General features: G+C 39.7%; 1 protein-coding gene across 1 annotated transcript; it reads left to right on the forward strand.

Annotated features, from left to right (window-relative positions):
• Positions 1 to 498: 498 nt before the first annotated feature.
• On the forward strand, positions 499 to 21,082 carry LOC125998812 (ubiquitin carboxyl-terminal hydrolase 48-like). The gene is made up of 3 exons (XM_049766875.1): positions 499 to 3,535; positions 17,543 to 17,757; positions 20,582 to 21,082. The coding sequence occupies exons 1-3, from the start codon at positions 499 to 501 to the stop codon at positions 21,080 to 21,082; spliced, it is 3,753 nt and encodes a 1,250-aa protein (XP_049622832.1).
• Positions 21,083 to 22,404: the final 1,322 nt, after the last annotated feature.

A 22,404-nucleotide genomic window follows, 5' to 3' on the forward strand; every position in this document is an offset into this window, starting at 1 on the left:
TCAGAGAGCCAGGATCAGGACTAGATACTGACACTTGAATTTAAAATGTTCAGTCTCACTCCACTCTGTCCTGGCCCAGTAGAGAGCAGGGCAGTTATTTAAAATGGTAACATTGGAGAATATATATGCACACAAGGTGAAGACAGATAAGTGTCCTGTGTGGGGTGGCCTTGGGAGAGGTGGGGGGAGTGTGGGTGTGGATTGGAGAAGTGTGAGGGCCTGACAAGGGACTTGAGGGTCTGGATCGTCTAAAAGGTACCAATTAGGGTACCAATGTTACAGCAACATAAATGCTGTAATCCTAATAGTCAGTTTATAGCGAAGGAGGAAAAGAAACCCTGGTAAGGGCAGGTAATTATAGTGGTGGTGGCAAGTACAGGTGATGAATTGATCAACTAACTAAAGTCTTCTCTGATTCTCATTGGCAGATACCAGAACCTGTTAACATAGTTTCTGAAGTAACATTTCTGCTTGTGAGTCAACCCGTGGATCTTGACCATGGCCCCAAAGCAGTCATTGCAGAAGATGGCCTGGCTCTGGGCGGAGACCATTATGCCTGAGGATGTGTCACAGGAGCACATTGAAGCTGCCTATCGTATTTCGTTGGAATCCTGTATCCGGGGTATTTGCAATCGAAACTGCAAAGGAAATCCAAATTGCTTGGTGGGAATTGGTGAGAAAATTTGGTTGGGAGAAATAGATGAAAAATATTTCTATGAATCTGATGATGCTAACTCTTGTAGGAGAAAAGAGAATTCATTTGTAGGTCTGACTAACCTGGGAGCGACTTGTTATGTCAATACTTTCCTTCAGGTGTGGTTTCTCAATTTAGAATTTCGACAGGCAGTTTATTTATGTTCGCACGACTACATGGTGGACAATAGAATTCAAGATGGGAAAGAGTATGAGCCCCGAACAATTTGTGAGCATCTCCAATACTTATTTGCCTTGATGCAACACAGTAATAAACGACACATTAATCCATCAGGATTCGTGAAAGCTCTACGCCTGAACACAGCGCAACAACAGGATGCCCAAGAATTTTCGAAGCTTTTCATGTCCCTTTTGGAAGATACTCTGGCTAAAGAAATGAATCCATATGGACGGAACATTGTCCAACAACAGTTCTGTGGAGAATATGCTTATGTAACCATTTGTAACAAATGTGGCAGAGGGTCTGAACGTTCGGCAAAGTTTTACGAGCTTGAGTTAAATATTCAAGGCCACAAGCTGTTAACAGACTGTATTTCAGACTTTTTGAAGAAAGAAAAATTAGAAGGAGAAAATCGCTATTTTTGTGAATGCTGTCAAAGTAAACAAAATGCAACAAGGCAGATTCGGCTCCTTAGCCTTCCTAGCACTCTGAATTTACAGCTAATGTGCTTTGTCTTTGATCGAAAAACTGGACAGAAGATAAAACTGAAAACTCAAGTTGGCTTCCCAGAAATTCTGGATATGGAACCTTATATGGAAGTTAAAGGGGGGTCCTATGTATATGAACTCAGTGCTATACTTATACACAAAGGAGTTAGTGCTTATTCTGGCCACTATATTGCACAGGTAAAAGATCCTCGGTCTGGTGACTGGTATAAGTTTAATGATGAAGACATAGAAAAGGTGGATAGTAATAAGCTAAAACTAGTACCTGAAGATGGTTTGTCAGTATCTCCTAAGTTCCATAAACGTATGTATAAAAAAGAAAATTTCTGCTGTCGAAATGCGTATATGTTGGTTTATCAACGGAAAACTCAAGAAAAGTCCATGACCACTGTTCCTTTACCGGCTTTTCTTAAAGAGTGTGTAGACCGAGATAATGCCATGTTTAAAGAATGGTGTTTAGAAATGGCTGAGCAGCGTAAACAAAATTTATATAAGAGAAAAGAAAAGCATGAAGAGGTTATGGAGCTATACCCAAAGTTACCTGCTGGAGTTAAGAATGAACCCTATGAATTTGTCTCTCTTGAATGGCTGCAAGAGTGGTTGCATGAAACCAAACTTACAACGCCTATTAATAATCAGACTTACCTGTGTCCCCATAACAAGCTTAATCCTGACAAAGTGTCAATCATGAAGAGAATATCCATTCATGCAGCTGACTTTTTCTACAGTAGATATGGAGGAGGACCAAGACTAACTGCAGAATCTCTCTGTAAGGAATGTGTAGTTGATCGTTGTCACAAAATACACCAGAAGAGACAACTAATTCTAGATCACAAAGCTCTTAATAATATGATCAAAGAAAAAGTACATGACAGTCAAGGTTTTTGGGTGGGAACACTTTCCTTGCAGCATTGGCGCCAACTAGCTCTTGAACAGATAAATGCGCGAAATGGAAAAGTGACCAATCAGATCTCAAGACATGAAAAACCAAAGGGAAAAATAAAGCAAAGAGAAAAACTAAAATTTAATGAAGACATTCTTTGTGTACATGGAGACTTACTAAGAAATGAAAATCAAAGAAGGCTTGTTTCTCAAGAGATTTGGCGCAAACTGAAATACTATTTTCCAAAGGCTCCTGAGTTTCCAAGTGACAAAGAAAAGTGTTCACAATGCAAGGCTTTAGAAACAGACGGAGGAAAACTTGCCAATGGAGTGGTTGCAAGTGAGCAAAAGTCTTTATTTCTGAATTTGTTCCAGGACAAGAACAGACCATATCTCAGTTACGGGCCAGAGGGTACAGATGCCATCTATATTGTGCCACAGAAGTTTGTTGATAATTGGAAGAATTTTATTAGGAATCCTACAAGTTGTAGTCCTGTGACATCAATTGGAAATAGTGCTCTCCTGTGTTCCCATGGGGGACTCTTGCATAAATTTGATTCCACGGTGAAAGAAGATGCTAAACATGTAGCCCTCATATGGCCTAATGAGTGGGAAATTATGAAGAAGATCTTCATTGTTGATCAAGTAATTAAAATAATAAAAACTGCAGCTGGAAAAGAAAATCCTCTAGAAACACAATATGTCTCTGATCCTAAAGTCTGCAAGGAATGCAGCGAAAGCTTAATATATCAACAGCAGAGGGACTTGTTTGAATACACTAAAGTCACCATTTATGTCCTTAAAGTTACAGAGGACAAAAATAGTTCGGTACTAAAGAATAATGGGCATGGTTTTAAAACAGAAGATGAGGAAGAAGATATTCAAGATGATGAAGCAAAGGATCCAGACTACAAGAATGGGAATGTAAGAAATAAGCGTCAAAGGCTATGTAAGAAACATGATACAAATAAGCCAAAGCAAGTTCGACGAAGTACACGGCGCAAGAATATTCAGGCTGAGAAAAGATTCCTTGTTTCTGCTAATGATACATTAAAAGATTTAAAAATTCAGATTATGCATGCTTTTTCAATTGCTGCCTCTGATCTGAATCTGTCATATGAAGGAAGGGCTTTAAATGATGATTGTGCCACCCTTGGCATTCTAGGTATAATTCCTGAGTCTATCATTTTGTTAAAGACTGATGAGCCAGATGTAAATTATTTTCAACAGGGGAATTCTTTGTCATTGCACTCACGAGAAGAAGGATTTAAAGGTACCTGTCTACTTAGACAGTAATATTTTCAACACTTGCTGGCAAGTAATAAATGACTACAAGAGGAAGACTTTGACTTGTTAGAACCTTTAATGAAAATGTGGACATTAAAATCCATTTCATGACTTCTTAAAAAATTGCAGATAAACATTGAAAAGTGACTATCCAAGTTCCTTATGTCATCCAGGGAAGTTTGTATCAAAGGATATCAGACTTAAGATAACAGTCTGGACTTATTGTTTCAGCAGAAATCTATCTTAAAGGCCACTGTCTCAAGTGTCTCATGTCATCAAAAGCAGATTGCAATGAAGTGCATAAGACTTATGATAACTATATATACTTTTGGAAAATGATCAGAATGTACTGCTAAACAAACAGGATATACCTATGGCTGATGACATTATCACATTTCTATTACAAAAATTATGCACAGAAAAACATGTATACACCGAATATGTTAACTGTGGTTTTCACCAGGTATAAGTAACTAGTGATTTTTACCAGTCCTTCCTCAAATTTTCTAAATATCTCACAGTGCATGCATAACAATCAGGAAAATAACAATAACATGCACTTTATTTTGACACTGGTAAATATGAGTTTATTTACATTTTTACTACCTAAATATATCTGTCAAAATTTCCAGATCATATCTACATTATCATGTACTTGGTGACATAAATATGGCAGCTGTATAGTAGCTACAGTCCTGTTGCCATCCTGCTGGTTTATTTCACACATAACAGGCAATGGAGTTAGGTTTCAACACCACTCACCTTATTCTATTACTTTTGTGCTAGAAACCCTTCAGTAGATTCCCACTTAAGGTCCAAAGTAATGCTAGCACAGCACAAAATTTCTTGGGCCTTCCTCACTGTGGCACCTGTCTCTTCTATTCCAGTTTAGGCCACATTGATTCTAGGCCCCTCTAGAATCCTGAATATATTCTAGGTTCTTATCTAGCTAACAATAGTTTCATTAAAACACCTGTGAGTAACTATAGTTTTCCAGTTAGATTTTAGGTTCGTTTATTTAGTAAAATTCATTTGATTAAATAGAAAATAGAAAATATTTTGGAAGGCTTTTTTTAATGCCTGGGACAGAACTAGCTAGGTGCTTGCTAGTTAAATAAAACTGTTAAGTACCTTGCCTGAAGTAGAAACCCAGTGCATACCTGCTTTAAGAAATTTGTTAGAATTTAGACTTCTAATCATTTGGCCTGAAATAGAAGCTCAGTAAATTTCTGTCTTATGAAGATTTTAAAATTTTTTGCCTTTTGAATTTTGATATTATATTAACCACTAAGTGACTATCCAGAGTAGAAACTTAATAAATCCCTGTTTTAGGATTTCTGATATAATTATTTTAGATAATAGTAAGTAGCCAGAAGTAGAGACTCAGTAAACACATGTTTTAAGTCTTTTATAGTTATTTTAGATTGTTAAGTACCTTCATTACATTAGAAATCCAGTAAACACCTGCCTTAAGAGTTTTGATATAGACTTTGAAAGTACCTGGCCCAAAGTAGAAACCCAAAAATTGTTATATAAAATTTGATACAACACGATTTAGGCTATTAAGTGTCTGGTCTAAAATGAAAACAACTAAAGTCATATAAATTTGGATAGAATTTAGACACTTAAGTGCAAAGTCAATAGAAAACCAAAATGTTGATGACTGATGATGCAGTTATTTCGGCTGTTAAGTGAAGTGTCTGACCTGAAGTAGAATCTCAATAAAATACTTGTTTTAGAATTTGAAACTGTTGTTTTAAATGATTCATTTCCTGGACAGTAGTAGAAATCATTTAAGTGCCTATCTTATAAAAATGTATGCAGTTCTTTTAGACTGTTAAATGTCTGACTGATAGTAGAATTCCAGTAAATTATGGTTTTGTAAATTCTGACAAAGTTTAAAAGGTTAACTCTTGGCCAGATGTATCACCCAATAAATGTCTATATCAAGAATTGATATGGTTTTTACATTATGAAGTGCCTGACCTATTGTTTTGATTTTAGAAAATCCTCTTATAATAAATAGACTTACTTTCTGATACCATTTGTTTGAATTGTTTTGTTTCCCTTCGCCTCGATTCCTTTTCCCCCTTCTTCCCCCTTTCTCTTCCCTTCTTTGGGGACACACTGAGTCTCATTTATTTAGCTGTTGTGTACCGAGTTTCACATGTGTGGTGCTAAAGGATGGTGTCACAAAGCAGTCTGGAGATTGTACTAGGTGATGTTAAACATTGCAGGGGTGGGGGGATTGAATTTGTGCTACCACCTGTGCTAGAACTACCAGTTCCATCCCTGAATCATATCAGCCAACCCAATAGGAGAGACTTTTTCATAAAGGTCATCCTTAGCAATGCTCAGCTTGGCAATATGGGCCTGATGATTCAATGCATGGGCCCGATACTGTTGTACTCAGGATCCAACAGTACTGGGGGCAACCAGTGCTACTCTGGTGGTGCTCTGGGGCTAACAGGGCTCTGCTCTATTGCTGTTGGGGCTATCTAGTGACATGTAGTGAACTCAGGGGCTTCTTATATTTCAGGCATATGCTGGAATATCTTATATACCAGGTATATATTCTCTAGAACATGAGCTTTACCTCTGCCCTATCATAACAATTTTTATTTGGTAGGCTGTGCTCAGGGTTTACTCCTGGCCTTGTGCCCAGATATCATTCCTGTTGGTGTTCATGGAACCTTCTGTGTTGCTAGGGATAGAAATTGTGTTCACCATATGCAGGGCCGGAGAGATAGGATGGAGGTAGGGCATTTGCCTTGCATACAGGGTGGTGGTTCAAATCCCGACTTCCTATATGGTCCCCCGAGCCTACCAGGAGCGATTTCTGAGCATAGAGCCAGGAGTAATCCCTGAACACTGCAGGGTGTGACCCAAACAAACAAACAAACAAACAAAAGAAAGAAAAAAAGAAAAGAAATTGTGTTCACCATATGCAAAGCAAGTGCCTCAACTCCTGTACTGTGTGTCTGCCCTTCATGTTTCATTTATGTTGTATTTAAATAAGTCAGTTATATGAAATACTTATTTACAGTTTTATGTTATCAATATTTTTAAAGAGAAATAGTGTGAGAGAAGGTGGGAATTTGAGGGAATATCTAAGGAAAAATCTAATAGTACAAGATGGACAATCTATTTGAACAAAAAATCCAGAATAGTCATAGGGTGCTAAATTATGTCAAATAAAGGTTAATGTTCTATCATGGTCAGGTTTGTGAAAAACCAGTCTTACACATGACATTCAGCCAAACATGACAGCGAAAAAGATAAGTTAGAGGATCAGAGGCAGATATGGCTTGAAACCATTTCAAATTCTCGTTTTAGGTTTTTTTCTGCCTATTCTGCTATCAAATGATATCAGAATTAAAAACAAAATCTGTTCTATAAAAACTTCCAAAGGAAGATTAATTTACTGGATCCAGTATTTAGCCAAGGTGATTTTTATCCTTATATATAATCTCATTCTTGAAACCCTGGTTTAAATTTCTCTTGCCCCCTTACGTTTAGTTCTTGCCTCAGTATAATAGGAAAACAATTTATAATTCATTACCTTGTATATATACAAGATGTCAAAAGAACTCCCAGATACTTTAACCTTTGTATGAAATTCCAATTCCCATATTTATGTAGGATTTTTTTTGTCCTAAGCAATCATATTGTACTCCTTGCTGGAATGTTCTTTCACTTAGAAGCTCTAAACACCACTCCATAAAAATATTACATATGTCCAAGAAAGAAAAGTTTGCATATGAAATATCTAAATGTCACTTTTTTTCCTCTTTAAATATTTTTATTTTTTGGTTCTTTAAATGATTTTTTTTGTTTTGTTTTTTGTTTTTTTTGTTTTTTTTGGTTTTTCGGGCCACACCCATCTGATGCTCAGGGGTTACTCCTGGCTAAGGGCTCAGAAATTGCCCCTGGCTTGGGGGGACCATATGGGATGCTGGGGGATCGAACTGCGGTGGCGATCTTTCCTTGGCTAGCGCTTGCAAGGCAGACACCTTACCTCAAGCGCCATCTTGCCGGCCCCTTAAATGATTTTTTATTGTAAGAATTTATTCAAGAGACAAAATTGATTAACATATTGAGGTGAACTAGCATAACATAATATAGTAACATAACATAATATAATTAATATAATAATACATGTAAGTCAAAGAACATTTCTGATTAAAAGACAATTTTTTGATCATAATGGCTTACATATCTTTCACAGTAGTATTTTAGGTACATGTTAACATTGAATCAGGGAAATACCCATCACCAAATGTGTCCTCCCCCCATCCCAGATCCCTTTCTGCAACCCATATCCCCAACATCACCCCCCGGGCTGCTTGAGTAGGTGGTCCCCTCTTTGTCTAGCTTACTATTAGTGATCATATATCTGTTTGGTCCTGGGACCCTCCCTTGTTTCTCCTTCTATTTAAGAGGTGGAGCTAGATAAATCGAGTTATGTGGTTTTGTTTGAAGGAAAGAACAGCAATAGATTAGGGTACAAAATAAAAGAAAAAAAAAGAAGTCAAATACGCTGAAAATGAGCAGAGTCCTTCTAGAGGCTTTCAACCTCGGTTTGAGAGAGGATGTGAAAAAGGTAATTGAAACACCACAGCAATACAGAAAGAAATATCAAATTAAATATCCAGTGAACACTACAGCAATAAAGACAAGCACCACTCAATAGTCTCGGTTATGAAATCAAATCATGCTGGAGTGCAAAAAGAAAGAGAAAGATAAAATAAAATAATATTGGAGACATCAACTTCAATCTCTACACCAAAATAAAGACATCAAAAATCAATTGATAAATAAATATGTGGAAAAATGATTGTTTTGTGCTTTTTTTCCCCCTGCATAGGCACAGTAACTATGGGGGATATTGTAGAGGAAATTCCCTTGGCCTAGGAGATACAGGGTTTCTCCACCCCTGAAGTATACTGTAATGGGATTAACTATAGACTCCTTGCATGATCATTTACTCTCCCCTTGGTGCTTTCGTGGTGTACGGAAGACGTCTACTTCGTCTTGGATGGTAAAATCAGACCTCTGTATCTAGAGATCTTGGACTAAACGTCAGTTTTCTTTGTCTTCTCCCTAGTATATTCATTCTTTCTGAGCTAGGAGTTCTGGGTGCTCTGGGATATCAGAGTGAACAAAACTAATCCCATTCCCTACCCTCACAAATTTTACATTCTAGCTAGGGGAAACTGAAAAGACACTGATAATACGTATGAAATACAAAAATGCAGTAGAGAAGGAGAAATATGGTGTTGAAATATTACACTTTAAGTAGTGGTTAGGATAGCGCTAGTGTAGATGCAGGAAGAAAGGGACACATTTACTGCTGGAGATAATGTTGACTAGTACAGCATTTTTGGAAAACAATATGAACTTTCCTCAAAAAATAGAAATTGAGCTTTCAATCGACCTAGAAATACCATTCTTGGAAATATACCATAGGGGGCCAAAATACAATGCAGAAAAGACATCTGCACTTCGTGTTCAGTGCAGCACTATACAATAGCCAGAATTTGGAAACAACCTGTGCACAAAAACAGATGAGTGGATAAAGAAACAGTACTACATCTACACACCTGAATAATTTGCAACTGTTAGGAAAAATGAAGTCATGAAATTTGTTTATACATGGATAGACATGGAGAATATGCTGAATGAAATGAGACAGAACAAGAGGGAAAGACAGAATGAACACACCAATCTTCAGTATAAAACCCATGATAAGACATTAATACCTTGGGGCCCGGAGAGATAGCACAGCGGCGTTTGCCTTGCAAGCAGCTGATCCAGGACCAAAGGTGGTTGGTTCGAATCCCGGTGTCCCATATGGTCCCCCCTTGCCTGCCAGGAGCTATTTCTGAGCAGACAGCCAGGAGTAACCCCTGAGCACCGCCGGGTGTGGCCAAACTCCCCCCAAAAGACATTAATACCCAAAGATAATAGAAATGAGGGGTGGGGGTACACTGAGGACAGATGACAATAATAGTTGAACATGATCATGATGGGCAAAAACTAGAAATTGAAAGTAAGTAAAGTGATATGTATAACACCCCTCCAGGATTCCAAACCACAATGCCTAAAATGTAAAAGGGAAAGAGAGAAGGAAAGTGTCGGCTATAGGAGCAGACTGGGGATGAGGGTGGGATGAGGGAAGGGTAACTGGGGAAATTGGTGATGGGAAAAGAACACTGGTGAGGGTATGGATATTGGGATATCGTATGGTCAAAAGTCAGCTATAAACAACTTTTTAACTCTGTAACTTATGGTGATGTAATTTAAAATAAAGACATGGTTTATAAAAAACACAAATAGTGGTTAGAAGAGGTTTTATTGAGAAGAAAAATAGTTAAAGAAGGAAATTCAAAAGATAGTAATACAACTTTTTTTTTTTTTTGGTTTTTGGGCCACACCCGGTAACGTTCAGGGGTTACTCCTGGCTATGTGCTCAGAAGTTGCTCCTGGCTTGGGGGACCATATGGGACACCGGGGGATCGAACCGCGGTCCGTCCAAGGCTAGCGCAGGCAAGGCAGGCACCTTACCTTTAGCGCCACCGCCCGGCCCCCATAATACAACTTTTAACATTTCAAGAAATGGTTTCCGAGGTTCCCAAGAACTAAAAAAAATTAAGGTGGTAGGTAAGGAGCTTTTAGAAAATAAATAACAAAGAACAATGAAACAAGTTCTGAGCTCAGAATTGGCGTTGTATTTGGAGCTTGGTCTACATGATGTACTGGGTTCTGAATCAAGATAAGTATTCACTGGTAGAAGAAAGTTATGCATGATTTGACTTGCAGCTTGGAAGAAGCAGGTCATCTGGAGCCCCCAAATTTTATTCCATTGTGATTGTTTTTATTTGGACTACATGTGGTGATACTCAAGAGTTACTCCTGGCTCTGCATTCAGGAATTACTCCTGGTGCTGCTCATGGGACCAAGTGGGATGCTGGGGGTTGAACCATAGTGGGCCACACATGGGCGCACTTGCTGTACTATCACTCTGGCCTCCCCACTAGATATTTGAATTGAGACCTCAACAAATGGAATATCAGCTACAGCCACAGAGTTACACAATGGGCAGAAAAAATATCCAGTACACAGGCAGAACAACAGGAGGGTGGGTATTACTAGAGGAAGAGTTTGTAGGCAAGATAATGTACGAAGCAGAATGAATGAAAGGGAAGAAAGTGTAGCAGGGATTAAGACAAAAACATAAGTTGGATAAAGCACAATCACATTTTTAAACAGGCACTACCTGCATATTTCAAAGGGACCACAGGTAAAATTGATCTGGGCAGAAACTGGTAGAACAGGGAGGGGTACACAGGAAAAAGATCAGAAGGAGGCCATGGATAAAAAGGACGCGAAATACTGATTAGAACCTTGAACACTGCAAAAAGAAATTTGGCTTTTTATTCTGGGATGGAAACTGTTGGTAGGTTTTAAGCCAAGGACTAATTAGATCTCATTAGTTCAGTTCGTTGGTTTTTTTAAATTTTATAAAATCTTTATATAAGCACCATAATTACAAGCACGATTGTAGTTCGGTTATAGTCATAAACAGAAGAACCCCCCCTTCACCAGTGCAGCCACCCTTTGTTTAGGAGAGAATGAAAACCAGTGAAATGTGGCAGTAGGAGACATGTTGAAGACTATTGGACAGATGTAGCCATATGATTAGCATGTCTTAGCTGAATTGAGACCATATTCTCATATATTTTTAAGATATCTTTATTTAAACTTCATAATTACAAACATAATTGTAGTTGGGTTTCAGTCCTAAAAGGAACACCCCCCTCACCAGTGCAACATTCCCAACACCAATACCCCCATCTCCTCCCTCCCACACCCCTGCATGTATTTGAGACAGGCTTTCTCTCACTGGATGACATTGTTATGATAGTTCTCAGTGTAGTTATTTCTCTAACTTCACTCACCACACTTTGTGGTGAGCTTCATACCTTGAGCTGGTCCTTCTGGCTCTAATCTCTGGGAATTATTTCAATGTCATTAATTTTTCTTAAAACCCAGATGTGTGAGACTATTCTGTGTCTATCTTCCTCTGACTTACTTCACTCAGCATAATAGATTCCATATACATGCATGTATAGGAAAACTTCATGACTTCATTTCTCCTAAGGGCTGCATAATATTCCAATGTGTATATGTATCACAGTTTCTTTAGCCATTCATCTGTCAAAGGGCATCTTAGTTTTTTCCTGAGTCTGGCTATTGTTAATAATGCTGCAATGAATATAGGTGTGAGGAAGAGATTTTTGTATTGTGTTATTGAGTTCCCAGGGTATATAGCTAGGATATATAGGGTATATAGCTGGATCAAATGGGAGCTCCCTTTCCAGTTTTTTGAGGAATTTCCATATTGTTTTTCATAAAGGATGTACTAGACAGCATTCCCACCCACAGTGAATGAGAGTTCCTTTCTCCCCACATCCCAGCCAGCACTGATTGTTCATGTTCTTTGTGATGTGTGCCAGTTTCTGTGGTGTGAGATGTTACCTCATTGTTGTTTTGATTTGCATCTCCCTGATGATTAGTAATGCGGAACATTTTTTCATGTGAGTTTTGTCCATTTGTATTTCTTCTTTGAGAAATTGTCTGTTCATTTCTTATCCCTATTTTTTGCTGGGGTTAGATGATTTTTTCTTGTTCATTTCTGTCAGTACCTTGTATATCTGAGATATTAACTCCTTATCTGATGTGTATTGGGTGGATAGTTTCTCCCATTCTGTGGGTGGCTTTTGTAACCTAGGCTTTATTTACTGTGAGGTGCAGAAACTTCTCAGCTTAATATAGTCCCATTTGTGTATTTCTGCTTCCACTTGTTTGGAGAGTGCTATTTCTTCCTTGAAGATGCCTTTAATTTCAATTTCCTTGAATGTTTTGCCTATGTGTTGTTCTATATACCTTATGGTTTCAGGTCTGATATCAAGGATTAAACATTTGCATTTGACCTTTGTGCAGGGTGTTAGATGGAGGTTTGAGTTTGTTTCTTTTCAAGTGATTGACCAGTTGTCCCAACACCACTTGTTGAAGAGGATTTATTTGTTTCATTTTGCATTTATTGCCCCTTTATCAAAGATTTATTGTATATCTGGGGAGCATTCTCTGAATACTCTAGCCTATTTCACTGATCTGAGGATCTGTCTTTATTCTAGTACTATGTGGTTTTAATGATTACAGCTTTGTAATATAGTTAAATAGTGAGCTGTTTAATTTCCAAATGTTATAGTTTTTCTTCTGTGTTTCTTTGTAGTTCATTTTTAGTTTCAGTGCCTTGTGATCAGTGAAAGTAGTGTGTACAATTTCTATCTTCTTGACTTTATGGAGCTATGTTTTATGAGCCATTATGTGGTCTATCCTGGAGAATTACCCATGTGCATTGGAAAAGAATGTGCATCCAGTTTTCTGGGGATGGAGTGCCCTATATATATCTTCTAGTCCACTTTCTTCCATTTCTCTTTTCAGAGCTAATATATTCTTGTTGGGTTTCACCTTTGTTGGTATATCAAAGGGTGTCAGGGCAGTGTTGAGATCTCCCACTATTATTGTTTTGCTATTGATAACTTTTTCAAGTTTGTCAACAATTGTATTAAATATTTTGCTGGTCCATCAATGGGTTTATATATGTTTAGAAGTGTGATTTTCTCTTGTTATACATATACTTTGATTAGTACGAATGACCATCTTAGTCCTTTCTTAAATTTTTGAGTCTAAAGTTTGTTTCACCTGATTATATTATGGCCACTCCAGCTTCTTTAAGAGTGTTGTTTGGGCCCGGAGAGATAGCACAGCGGTGTTTGCTTTGCAAGCAGCCGATCCAGGACCAAAAGGTGGTTGGTTCGAATCCCGGTGTCCCATATGGTCCCCGGTGCCTGCCAGGAGCTATTTCTGAGCAGACAGCCAGGAAGTAACCCCTGAGCACTGCCAGGTGTGGCCCAAAAACCAAAAATAAAAAATGAAACATCAAAAAAAAAGAGTGTTGTTTGCCGGGCCGGCATGGTGGCGCTAGAGGTAAGGTGTCTGCCTTGCCAGTGCTAGCCTAGGACAGACCGCGGTTCGATTCCCCCTGCATCACATATGGTCCCCCAAGTCAGGAGCGACTTCTGAGCACATAGCCAGGAATAACCCCTGAGCGTCATCGGGTGTGGCCTAAAAACCAAAAAGTAAAGAAAAAAAAGAGTGTTGTTTGCTTCGATGATTTTCCTCCAGCTCTTGATTTTAGTCTATGCTTGTTCTAATTATTCAGATGTGCTTCTTGTAGGCAGCAAAACGTTGGTTTCAGCTTTTTGATTCATTTTGCTGCTCTGTGTCTCTTTAACAGGTGCATTTAATCCATTGACATTGAGAGAGATAATTGTTATGGAATTTAGTGTCAACTTTGTGTAGAAGTTTGATGTGTCTATTGCTCTTTCTTTCCTTAAAATAGGCCTTCAGCTTTTCTTTTAGGGCTGGTTTTGCGTCTATAAATTTTCTGAGCTGTTGTTTGTCCATGAAGGAAGTGTATACTTCCTTCAAAACTGAACGTGTGTCAGGCTGGGTGTAGTATTCTAGGAGAAGCATTCATTTCATTGAGTTTTGTCACTATATCCCACCACTGCATTCTGGCCTTCAGGGTTTCTTGTGACAGGTCTGCTGTTAATCTTAGGGATGTTCCTTTGAATATAATTTCCCCTTTTGATCTTGCTGCTTTCATTATTGTATCCCTATCTGTGGAATTCGTCATTGTGACTAGGTTGTGTCTTGGGGTGTTTTTCTTAGGGTTTCTTTTAGCTAGTACTCTTTTTTTAATAAATTTTTATTGTGACCAAAGTGCATTACAAATTTTTCACAGAATTATTTATGGTACATAGTGACAATGATTGAGGGGCATTCCCACCACCAGTGTTGTCCTCCCTCCACCCCTGTTCCCAGCATGTATCCCATATCTCCCTCCTTTACCCCCAGGATACTAGTGTATCTTGTCTCCATTTTACAGCTTGTTGTAGATTGGGTATCTATTCTATTGTCGTTGGAGATAAAAAGGATAAGCAAAGGGAAAGAAAAAAATTTGGTAGCAACTACCAAAAAAAGAAAGAAGAGAAAAAAAGAAAACAGAAAGAGGGAAGAAAAAAGAGGGAAGAAAAAATGCACCCGTTAAAGAAAAAATCTCCAAATAATAACCATAAGAATGAAAAAAGAAAAAAGTGGAAGAAAAAAGAGAAGGAAAATAGAGTCAAAAACTAACAAATCAAAACAAAACAAGAAAAAGAAGGGGGTGCTGGAGTGGCAGGGTTTGGCGCTCCCCCACACTTTTTTTTTTTTTTGCATAGGCACAGTAAGCATTGGGGAAGAAAGGGAGTTCCCATGGCCTAAGAGATTCAGGGTTTCTCCATCCTTGAAGCACACCATCATGGGATCAAACACTGGCTCCATATATACTCATTACCCCATCCCAAGGACTTTTTTGTGGTGCCAGGAAACTTTCCTCTCAGTTGTGGGTGAAAAATTCAGGCCACTGTAGCTAGCGATCTTGGTATTTGCGCAGGTCATAGGACAGAGCCTAGGATAAAGCTTTACGGTTCTAGAGGTTCTGTTCCATCATTGTTGTTGTGTTCAGTCTTCTGTAACAAGTACTCCCTGTTTTTGTTCAGTCCCTAGCCGAACCTAGGATATTATGGATCCAAAGGTTCTGCTCAGTCTCTGTTGTCAAAGTTGGGCCTCTGTAATAAGAAATCTTGTTTTATTTTATTTATTTTTTTATAAGAGTCCTGGGCTACAGCCTAGGGTAGGGTTTTCCTTATTGGTCCCAAGGTAAGTTCTGCCCAGTCCCGGCTGTCAAAGTCAGTTTTCTGTAGTAGGTGCTCTTATTTTCAAAGGACAACACATCTTCTAGTACTCTTTGGGCATGCAGGATTTGGTTGCATGTAGTCTTTAGCTCTGGGAGTTTCTCTGTAAAGATGCCCTTGACTCTTGATTTTTCCTGGGGGTTTTCTTTCTGGGTTTCTGGGACTCCAATGATTCTTATGTTGTTTCTGTTGAACTTGTCAAGGGCTTCTATTTTCATCTGTTCACAATCTTTGAGTAGTTTTTCCATTGTCTGTTCATTTGCTTTAAGGTTCTTTTCCAATCTCTTCTGCTATATGGAGTTGTTCTGCATCTCATCTTCACTACTTCTGTTCTCAGCTCCTGTTACTCTGTTGGAGAGGATTTCCATTGAGTTTTTAATTTCATCTGCTTAGTTTTTAAGTCCTGTCATTTCAGTTTGGAGTTTTCTGATTCCTATCTTTGTGTTTTCTTCAGCTTGATCTATTCTTTCTTTGAGTTCTATGAGCATCCTCCATATTGCTACTCTGAACTCCTTGTCTGAGAGGTTAACTATGTAGTTGGTACTTTCTGCATCATTAGAGCTGCCATCTTTATTCTCTATGCATGCTGTTGTCCTGTGTTGTTTCCTCATTGCCACACTTGAAGTGTAGTTCTTAATATGTATTGCAATTGGGTCCATGTTTTAGAAGATGTGTGTGGCTGCTGGGTCCTTGAAAGCCTTTTTTGCTGGTGTTTTCCTTGATTGTTGCTCACCGGGAATGAGGAAGCAGTCACTGGTGCTGCTTTTTATAGAGTCCCCTTTAGCTCACAAAAAGGCAGGATTCAGTCCTTGTCCTTGTGGGCAGAAACAAGCTTACCGGTGCAGGGAGCTTGAAAGCCTTTTTTCCCTGAGGTCTTCCTTGGTTGTTTATAGTCTAGATATATTCTAAAGAGAAATGCAAAAGTAGTTGATGATGGAAAGAAAAGACAGAACCAAGGGTGACATCAAGGCAATTGGAGGGATAATAATCCGATGTAATTGGAGTAATACCATAGATATGTAATTGTTTTGGGGGGTCACATATGGTGCTCAGAGCTTACTCCTAGTTCTGTGCTTAGGGATCACTCTTGGCAAAACTCAGTAGAATATATGGGATTCCAGAGGTCAAATCCAGGTAAGTTTTGTACAAGGCAAGCATGCTACTAGCTGTACTATTGCTCTGGCCTCTAAAGAATTTTTTTGATTGTGGTGGAGGAAGAGTGGTGGAATGACAAGGTGCTGGATGGAACAGTAGCTCAATTATGGATGTGGCACATTACAGAAGATTATTAAGACTTCTATATAGATATGTTGAGGAAGTAGCTGTAGTTCATGGTAGCTGAACTCCTGAACTACAAATCCTGAAATCATGGGTGGATACAAATCCTGGCATCGTATTTAAGGAACATATAACTCAATGATCATCTAGCTAGTGTAGACACCTGTATTTTATTCTTAGATCATTCTCTTTTTCTTGAGTTGTAAATACACACCCAGATTTGATTAGGGACCCACCCAGGGACCCCCAGCCTGGAGGGGGAGTGAGTTGGCTCAGTTCCATCCAAGAGGCTTCTCAACCACCTGGCACCTTCTCCTGTGACTCTGATTCTTGTGCTACATTCCTGTTGCCGTTTGTTCCAGGATCGGAATGAACATGAAGAAGAACTGCTGGGAAGGTGGCAACCCCCCCTCCCGCCGCAGAGAGCCATGCCTAGCAGCTAGTTTACCCATTAAAGATTGTCAAAAGCATGCCCCAGGGAAAATTCCATATAAATATAAGATTTATCCATATAAGTATTTTACTGGAAGTTTATTCTGGAGAAGAGCAATTTAGCTCAGTATGGAGGAAGGAAAGGATATTGATTGAGGAACAGATTAGATGAGACCTTGAAGATGGTCTAACTGTAGGAGACAGCAAGCTGGAGAGATAGGTGGGAAGGTTTAAATCACTCTCATTTCACAACTCTCTTTCCTAGCCAAGTTAACAATAAGGTTTAAATGCTGCACCCTGGAAACATTCCCCCCCCCAAAAAAAAAATCAGGTATTCTTCGCAGGTGGCTCACGTCTTGACAGAGTTTCTAAGCCTGCTCACCTGTAGAAGGTTTTTTGTTGACTTCTCACAGAAGAAATGCCCAGAACAAGTAGAAGGGCATTTGGGACAGAGAAACAGAAGCATGATGTGATTGTAACTAAGGACTTGCTGGAACCCAAAGGGTACGCTGGAGCTGAGAAGACCCTTCAGAGTGTTCCCAATGGAGGAAAAGTTCCTTTTTCTAATTCTATACCATCAGCCCATTCTTGGCCAGTTCATTGCTCCAGAAGAGGTGACAATACCGCTGTCAGTAATTGAAAGCCAGGTGCAATGAGGGACACGGTGGGAGGTTCACCAGCTTATAGTCTTAGAAGTTGGGGTGTGGGTCTACTGGCTCTACAGATAAGAGAGCCTGTGATACAGTACTAGAGTAGCTTTTATCAGCTTTGTGAAACTGAGAATGTGCCAATATGCCCCTTGTTACATATTTCATTATGACACACGAGGTGGTGCTTAGGGTTTATTCCTGGCTCTGAACTCAGGGTTCACTCTGGTGGAGCTCGGGGTTCCATATGAAGTGCTGGGGTTGCATATGATAAAACCCATATTACATTGAAATGAAAGCAAAAGAACAGCTTCATTAGCCACTCTTGGAAAAACCTCTCTCACTCTCTCTCTTCTTTGCCTTATAAGGGCTACCGCAAGCAGTCCTCATTGGCCTGGGGGGACTAACTGGTCTATACCTGGTGGTAATAGGTGATCTTTTAGTGCTGGGGATGTACACATGCAAAGAATATGCTTTCTCTTTATCTTCAACTCCCTAGGAAACCTATTTGCTTGCTTTTATCAGATGGCCAATATGTTTTGCCTAGGCTGATGTCACTAAATGACTTCAGAAGGGACTAGAGTCCTCCTACAGAATAGAAGAAGCAGGCCAGCACTAATGCCATTACAGGCTAAATTCTGGAGCCTGCCAATTTGGGAGATCCTGAAAGAGATTCAGTCTGTATTGTGGTCACCAAAAGAACTGTGTCTTCACCTTTTCCCTTGAAGGCATTAGAAATGTATTGAAGTGGCACTAGTGACAGTGTCTGTGAACACTGCACACTGAGGAGTGTATGTATTAAAAGTTAGAATTATCCTGGTTCAAATTCCACTGATACTTCTACTGAAAATCACTATTTGTGGGAACAAGAGACATGGTACAGGAGATAAGGTACTTGTCTTTCATGTAGGTACATCCCTGGTTCTAATCCCTGGCACCATCTCTGCTCCCCAGAGCACCATAGGTGTGGCCACAAAACAAATAACAAAAAACTTAGTTGTTATGAAAAGCAGTTAATTGCAGCCCAATTACAGGGAGGTTCCCCAAGTCATTTATTCTAAGTAGGACAGTTTGGAAGGGGTAAAAGGGGCTAGTAACATCAAGAAGGCATAAAGTGGGGCCGGAGAGATAGCACAGCAATAGGGTGTTTGCTTTAGACGCAGAAGGATGGTGGTTCGAATCCCGGCATCCCATATGGTCCCCCGAGCTTTCGGGGGGGGGCATTTCTGAGCATAGAGCCAGGAATAGCCCTGATTGCTGCTGGGTGTGACCCCCCAAAAAACACAAAAATCAAGAAGGTATAGAGTATGAATGAATGAGGCTGGCAAATTAGGACTGACAGGAGTCCTGCTATTAAATTTGCAGCCACCAGTTGGCAAGGGAATCAGTCAAAGTGAACAGTTCAGGATGCAAAGATCAAACCTACTTGAGAGTGTACAAAAACTGTCACTTGGAGTGTCCCTATAATTGTATTCATTATAAAGGTGGATTAATTTTTTATTCTCCTGTGTCATAAGGATGACCCACGTTAGTCACAAAACTGATATATAAAAGTGTCCGACATCGTGAATAGTGGTGCGATGAATATAGGGGTGCATATTTCTTTCTGAATTGTTTTGAGAGTGGAATTGTTGGGTCACAGGAAAGCTCAATTCCTAGTTAATTTTTGAGGAAAATCTATTTTGTTTATGAAAAAGGCTGGACCAGCTGGCTTTCCGGGAATCAGCAGCAAATGATGATCCCTTTTCCCCTGCATCTATGCCAACACCAGTTGTTATTCTTTTAGATGATTTTATAGGAAGCTTTCCACAGTGTGTGTGGGGAAGAGGCTAGAACAGGGAAGGGACAGCTATGACAATGATGGGGAAATGGTCAATTTGGATGAAAGGAAGTAAAGTGATGTGAATGATACACTTTCAGTAATAATATTGTAAAGCATTAAAGGAAAACAGGAAAAGGGAAAAGTCCTTGCCTCAGAGGCAGGCAACTGGGTGGAAGGAAAATGAGCGATGTTGGTAGAGGTAAGGGGACATTAGCAGAAGGATGGTGGAATATTGTATACCTGAAGCTCAATGATCACTAACTTTGTAACGTGGTGATTAATGGCAAGTCTATAAAAAGAAGAAAATTATCAAAATTCCTAGGTGGGCAGGGTGGGGGAGTTTTATTTTATTATTTTATTTTTTTTAGTGCAGAAAATTGTTGAACCAGAAATCTCAACTCTCCCAATGGTGCATTAATTCCCAAATGTTCTCATAGCAAGCATGGCACACAGGAAGTTGATTATGAGTGGTGGGGCATTCCTGGTGAAGTGCAGGAGGTTGAAGATCAGAGGCCCCATATGGCTGAGGGTCCCCTTCTGGAGCACAGGGATGCTGGTCCTGGTAGGACCCACCAAACACTGAGCAGCCCTGTTTTACCAGCAAGCCAGGGATGAGGAAAATCAAAAATAGACATGGTGATATCAACCTTCCCTGGGAGTTTTTCTCCTTTTCTGTTGAGTTTAGGAACAATCTGTTTCAAGCGCTTAATATGTTTGTGGCAATTTGGTTTATCAGGCAATTGGTGAGATTAGACTTCAGTTCCAGTTGAAAATGTGTAGTTTTACAAAAATGATTTCAAAATGAACAGCTTCAGAAAATTGGATTCTGCTCATACAGAATATGGGATCAGAATATTGCTGAGAACATGCAGTTCATACTTATGTAGTTCTGGTCCCTGTTGTGCTGGCTGTGGGTAATTTGGAGTCCTGATTATGTGGTGGGAAAAGGAATCACTGGGGGTTTTATGGGTTTTGTTTCTTAGGATGACTGCCTTCAGTCTGCAGTTACTGCAATCTCTATCCCTAGAGGAAGTGCAAACTCACGGTGTTTGGAGACATCACAGGGGCAGAAAGTAGAGGAGATTCCAGAGATAGAAACAACTATGTGCTTCAAGAGCTGGAGGCCTTTTTCCTTCAGCCTTGTCCTTGTGTCTAGTGGCCCAGGCTACATCTCACATCTTATGCACCACCAGAGTTCAGCGAGGCCCCCCTCATCCAAGACTCTGAAAGTTATGGGGCAGCTAGGATCTGGCTTAAAGGCTTGTAGGGCTGGGTCTGCTAGAACCAGAAGAGGAGGGAATTGCATAAGCATAGACCTAAATCCCGAGCCTTCTCGGAGCCTAAGGCCTGAAGAATCTGCAGGTTCTGCTGCAGGCTTCTACTGCAGCCTCCTGTGTGAATGTGTGACTCCAGCATCCAGCCAGCAGCACTGTTCATTTTGGGAGATGCTCTCCTTCAGGTCAACCACTAGGTGGTTTTTCTAGGAAGAGCCATTCTCACTAATGTGAGGAGACTTTGAATTGTAGGTTTGACTCCCCTGTTTACTGATGGTTATTGGTGTTGGAAACCTGTTCATGAATTTGCTGGCCATTTGAATATCTTATTTGGGAAAATGTCTTAGACGCCCTTAGCTGTGCTCCAGAGGCCCATGGCCATTTCTGGCATTCATGGTCATCTGGTGCAGATGGTTCAATGTCAGAGTCCAGTGACACAGTGCTGCTCAGGTATTGTGCTGGGGACTACATGCAGTCATTCGGGCAACATGTAGTGCTGAGCCTGAAGCTGAAGTCCCTGACCTACAAAGCATATGCTCCTGATATTTGCTTTATTTCTGCAGACCTTCCCTAATTTGTTTTTTGTACCACACCCAGCGGTGCTCAGGGATTACTCCTGGCTCTATACTCAGAAATTACTCCTAGCAGGACCATATGGGATGCTGGGGATCAAATCCTGGCCAGTCATGTGCAAAGCAAATGCCTTACCTGCTGTGCTATCATTCTGGCCCCTTTCTCTCCTAATTTTAATCAGTCACTTCTTGTTTGCTGTGTAGTTGTATGTTTTTTTTTTTTGGTTTTTGGGCCACACCCATTTGATGCTCAGGGATTACTCCTGGCTAAGTGCTCAGAAATCGCTCCTGGCTTGGGATGACCATAAGGGACGCCGGGGATAGAACCGCGGTCAGTCCTACACTAGCGCTTGCAAGGCAGACACCTTACCTCTAGCTCCACCTTCCCGGCCCCGTATGATTTTTTTAATATATTTTAAATATTAACCCTTTATAATGTAACCTATATGATTTCATTCATTTTCTCCCATTCCATAGGTTGCCTTTTATTTTGTTGTGGGTTTCTTTATTGTGCAGAAACTTTTTAGTTTGATGTTAGCTAGAGCATTTACTGCCTTTGCTTTTTGTGTTACAACCAAAAATCCTTATGGGAGCTGTTCACTTCTAACTTTTGTTCAAGTAGTTTTATGGTTTTACATTAGCATATATTTTGAGTTAATAATTTTGTGTATGGTATAATAATACACCATTTTTTCCAGTTTGTTCACTGCAGTGAAAAGTGGTCTAAAGTGGCTAAAGAAACTGTGGTACACCCACATAATGAAATACTACATAGCTGTTAGGAAAAAAATGAAGTCAAAGATTTGCCTATACATTGATGGATATGGAAACTATTATGCTGAGTGAAATAAGACAGAGGGAGAGAGATAAACACAAAATAGTTTCACTCATCTATGGGAATTAAGAAAAATAAAAGACAGTATAGTAATAATACCCAGAGACAATAGAGATGAGGGCCAG

Source organism: Suncus etruscus, chromosome X (genome assembly GCF_024139225.1).
Source record: "Suncus etruscus isolate mSunEtr1 chromosome X, mSunEtr1.pri.cur, whole genome shotgun sequence".
Lineage (NCBI taxonomy): Eukaryota > Metazoa > Chordata > Mammalia > Eulipotyphla > Soricidae > Suncus > Suncus etruscus.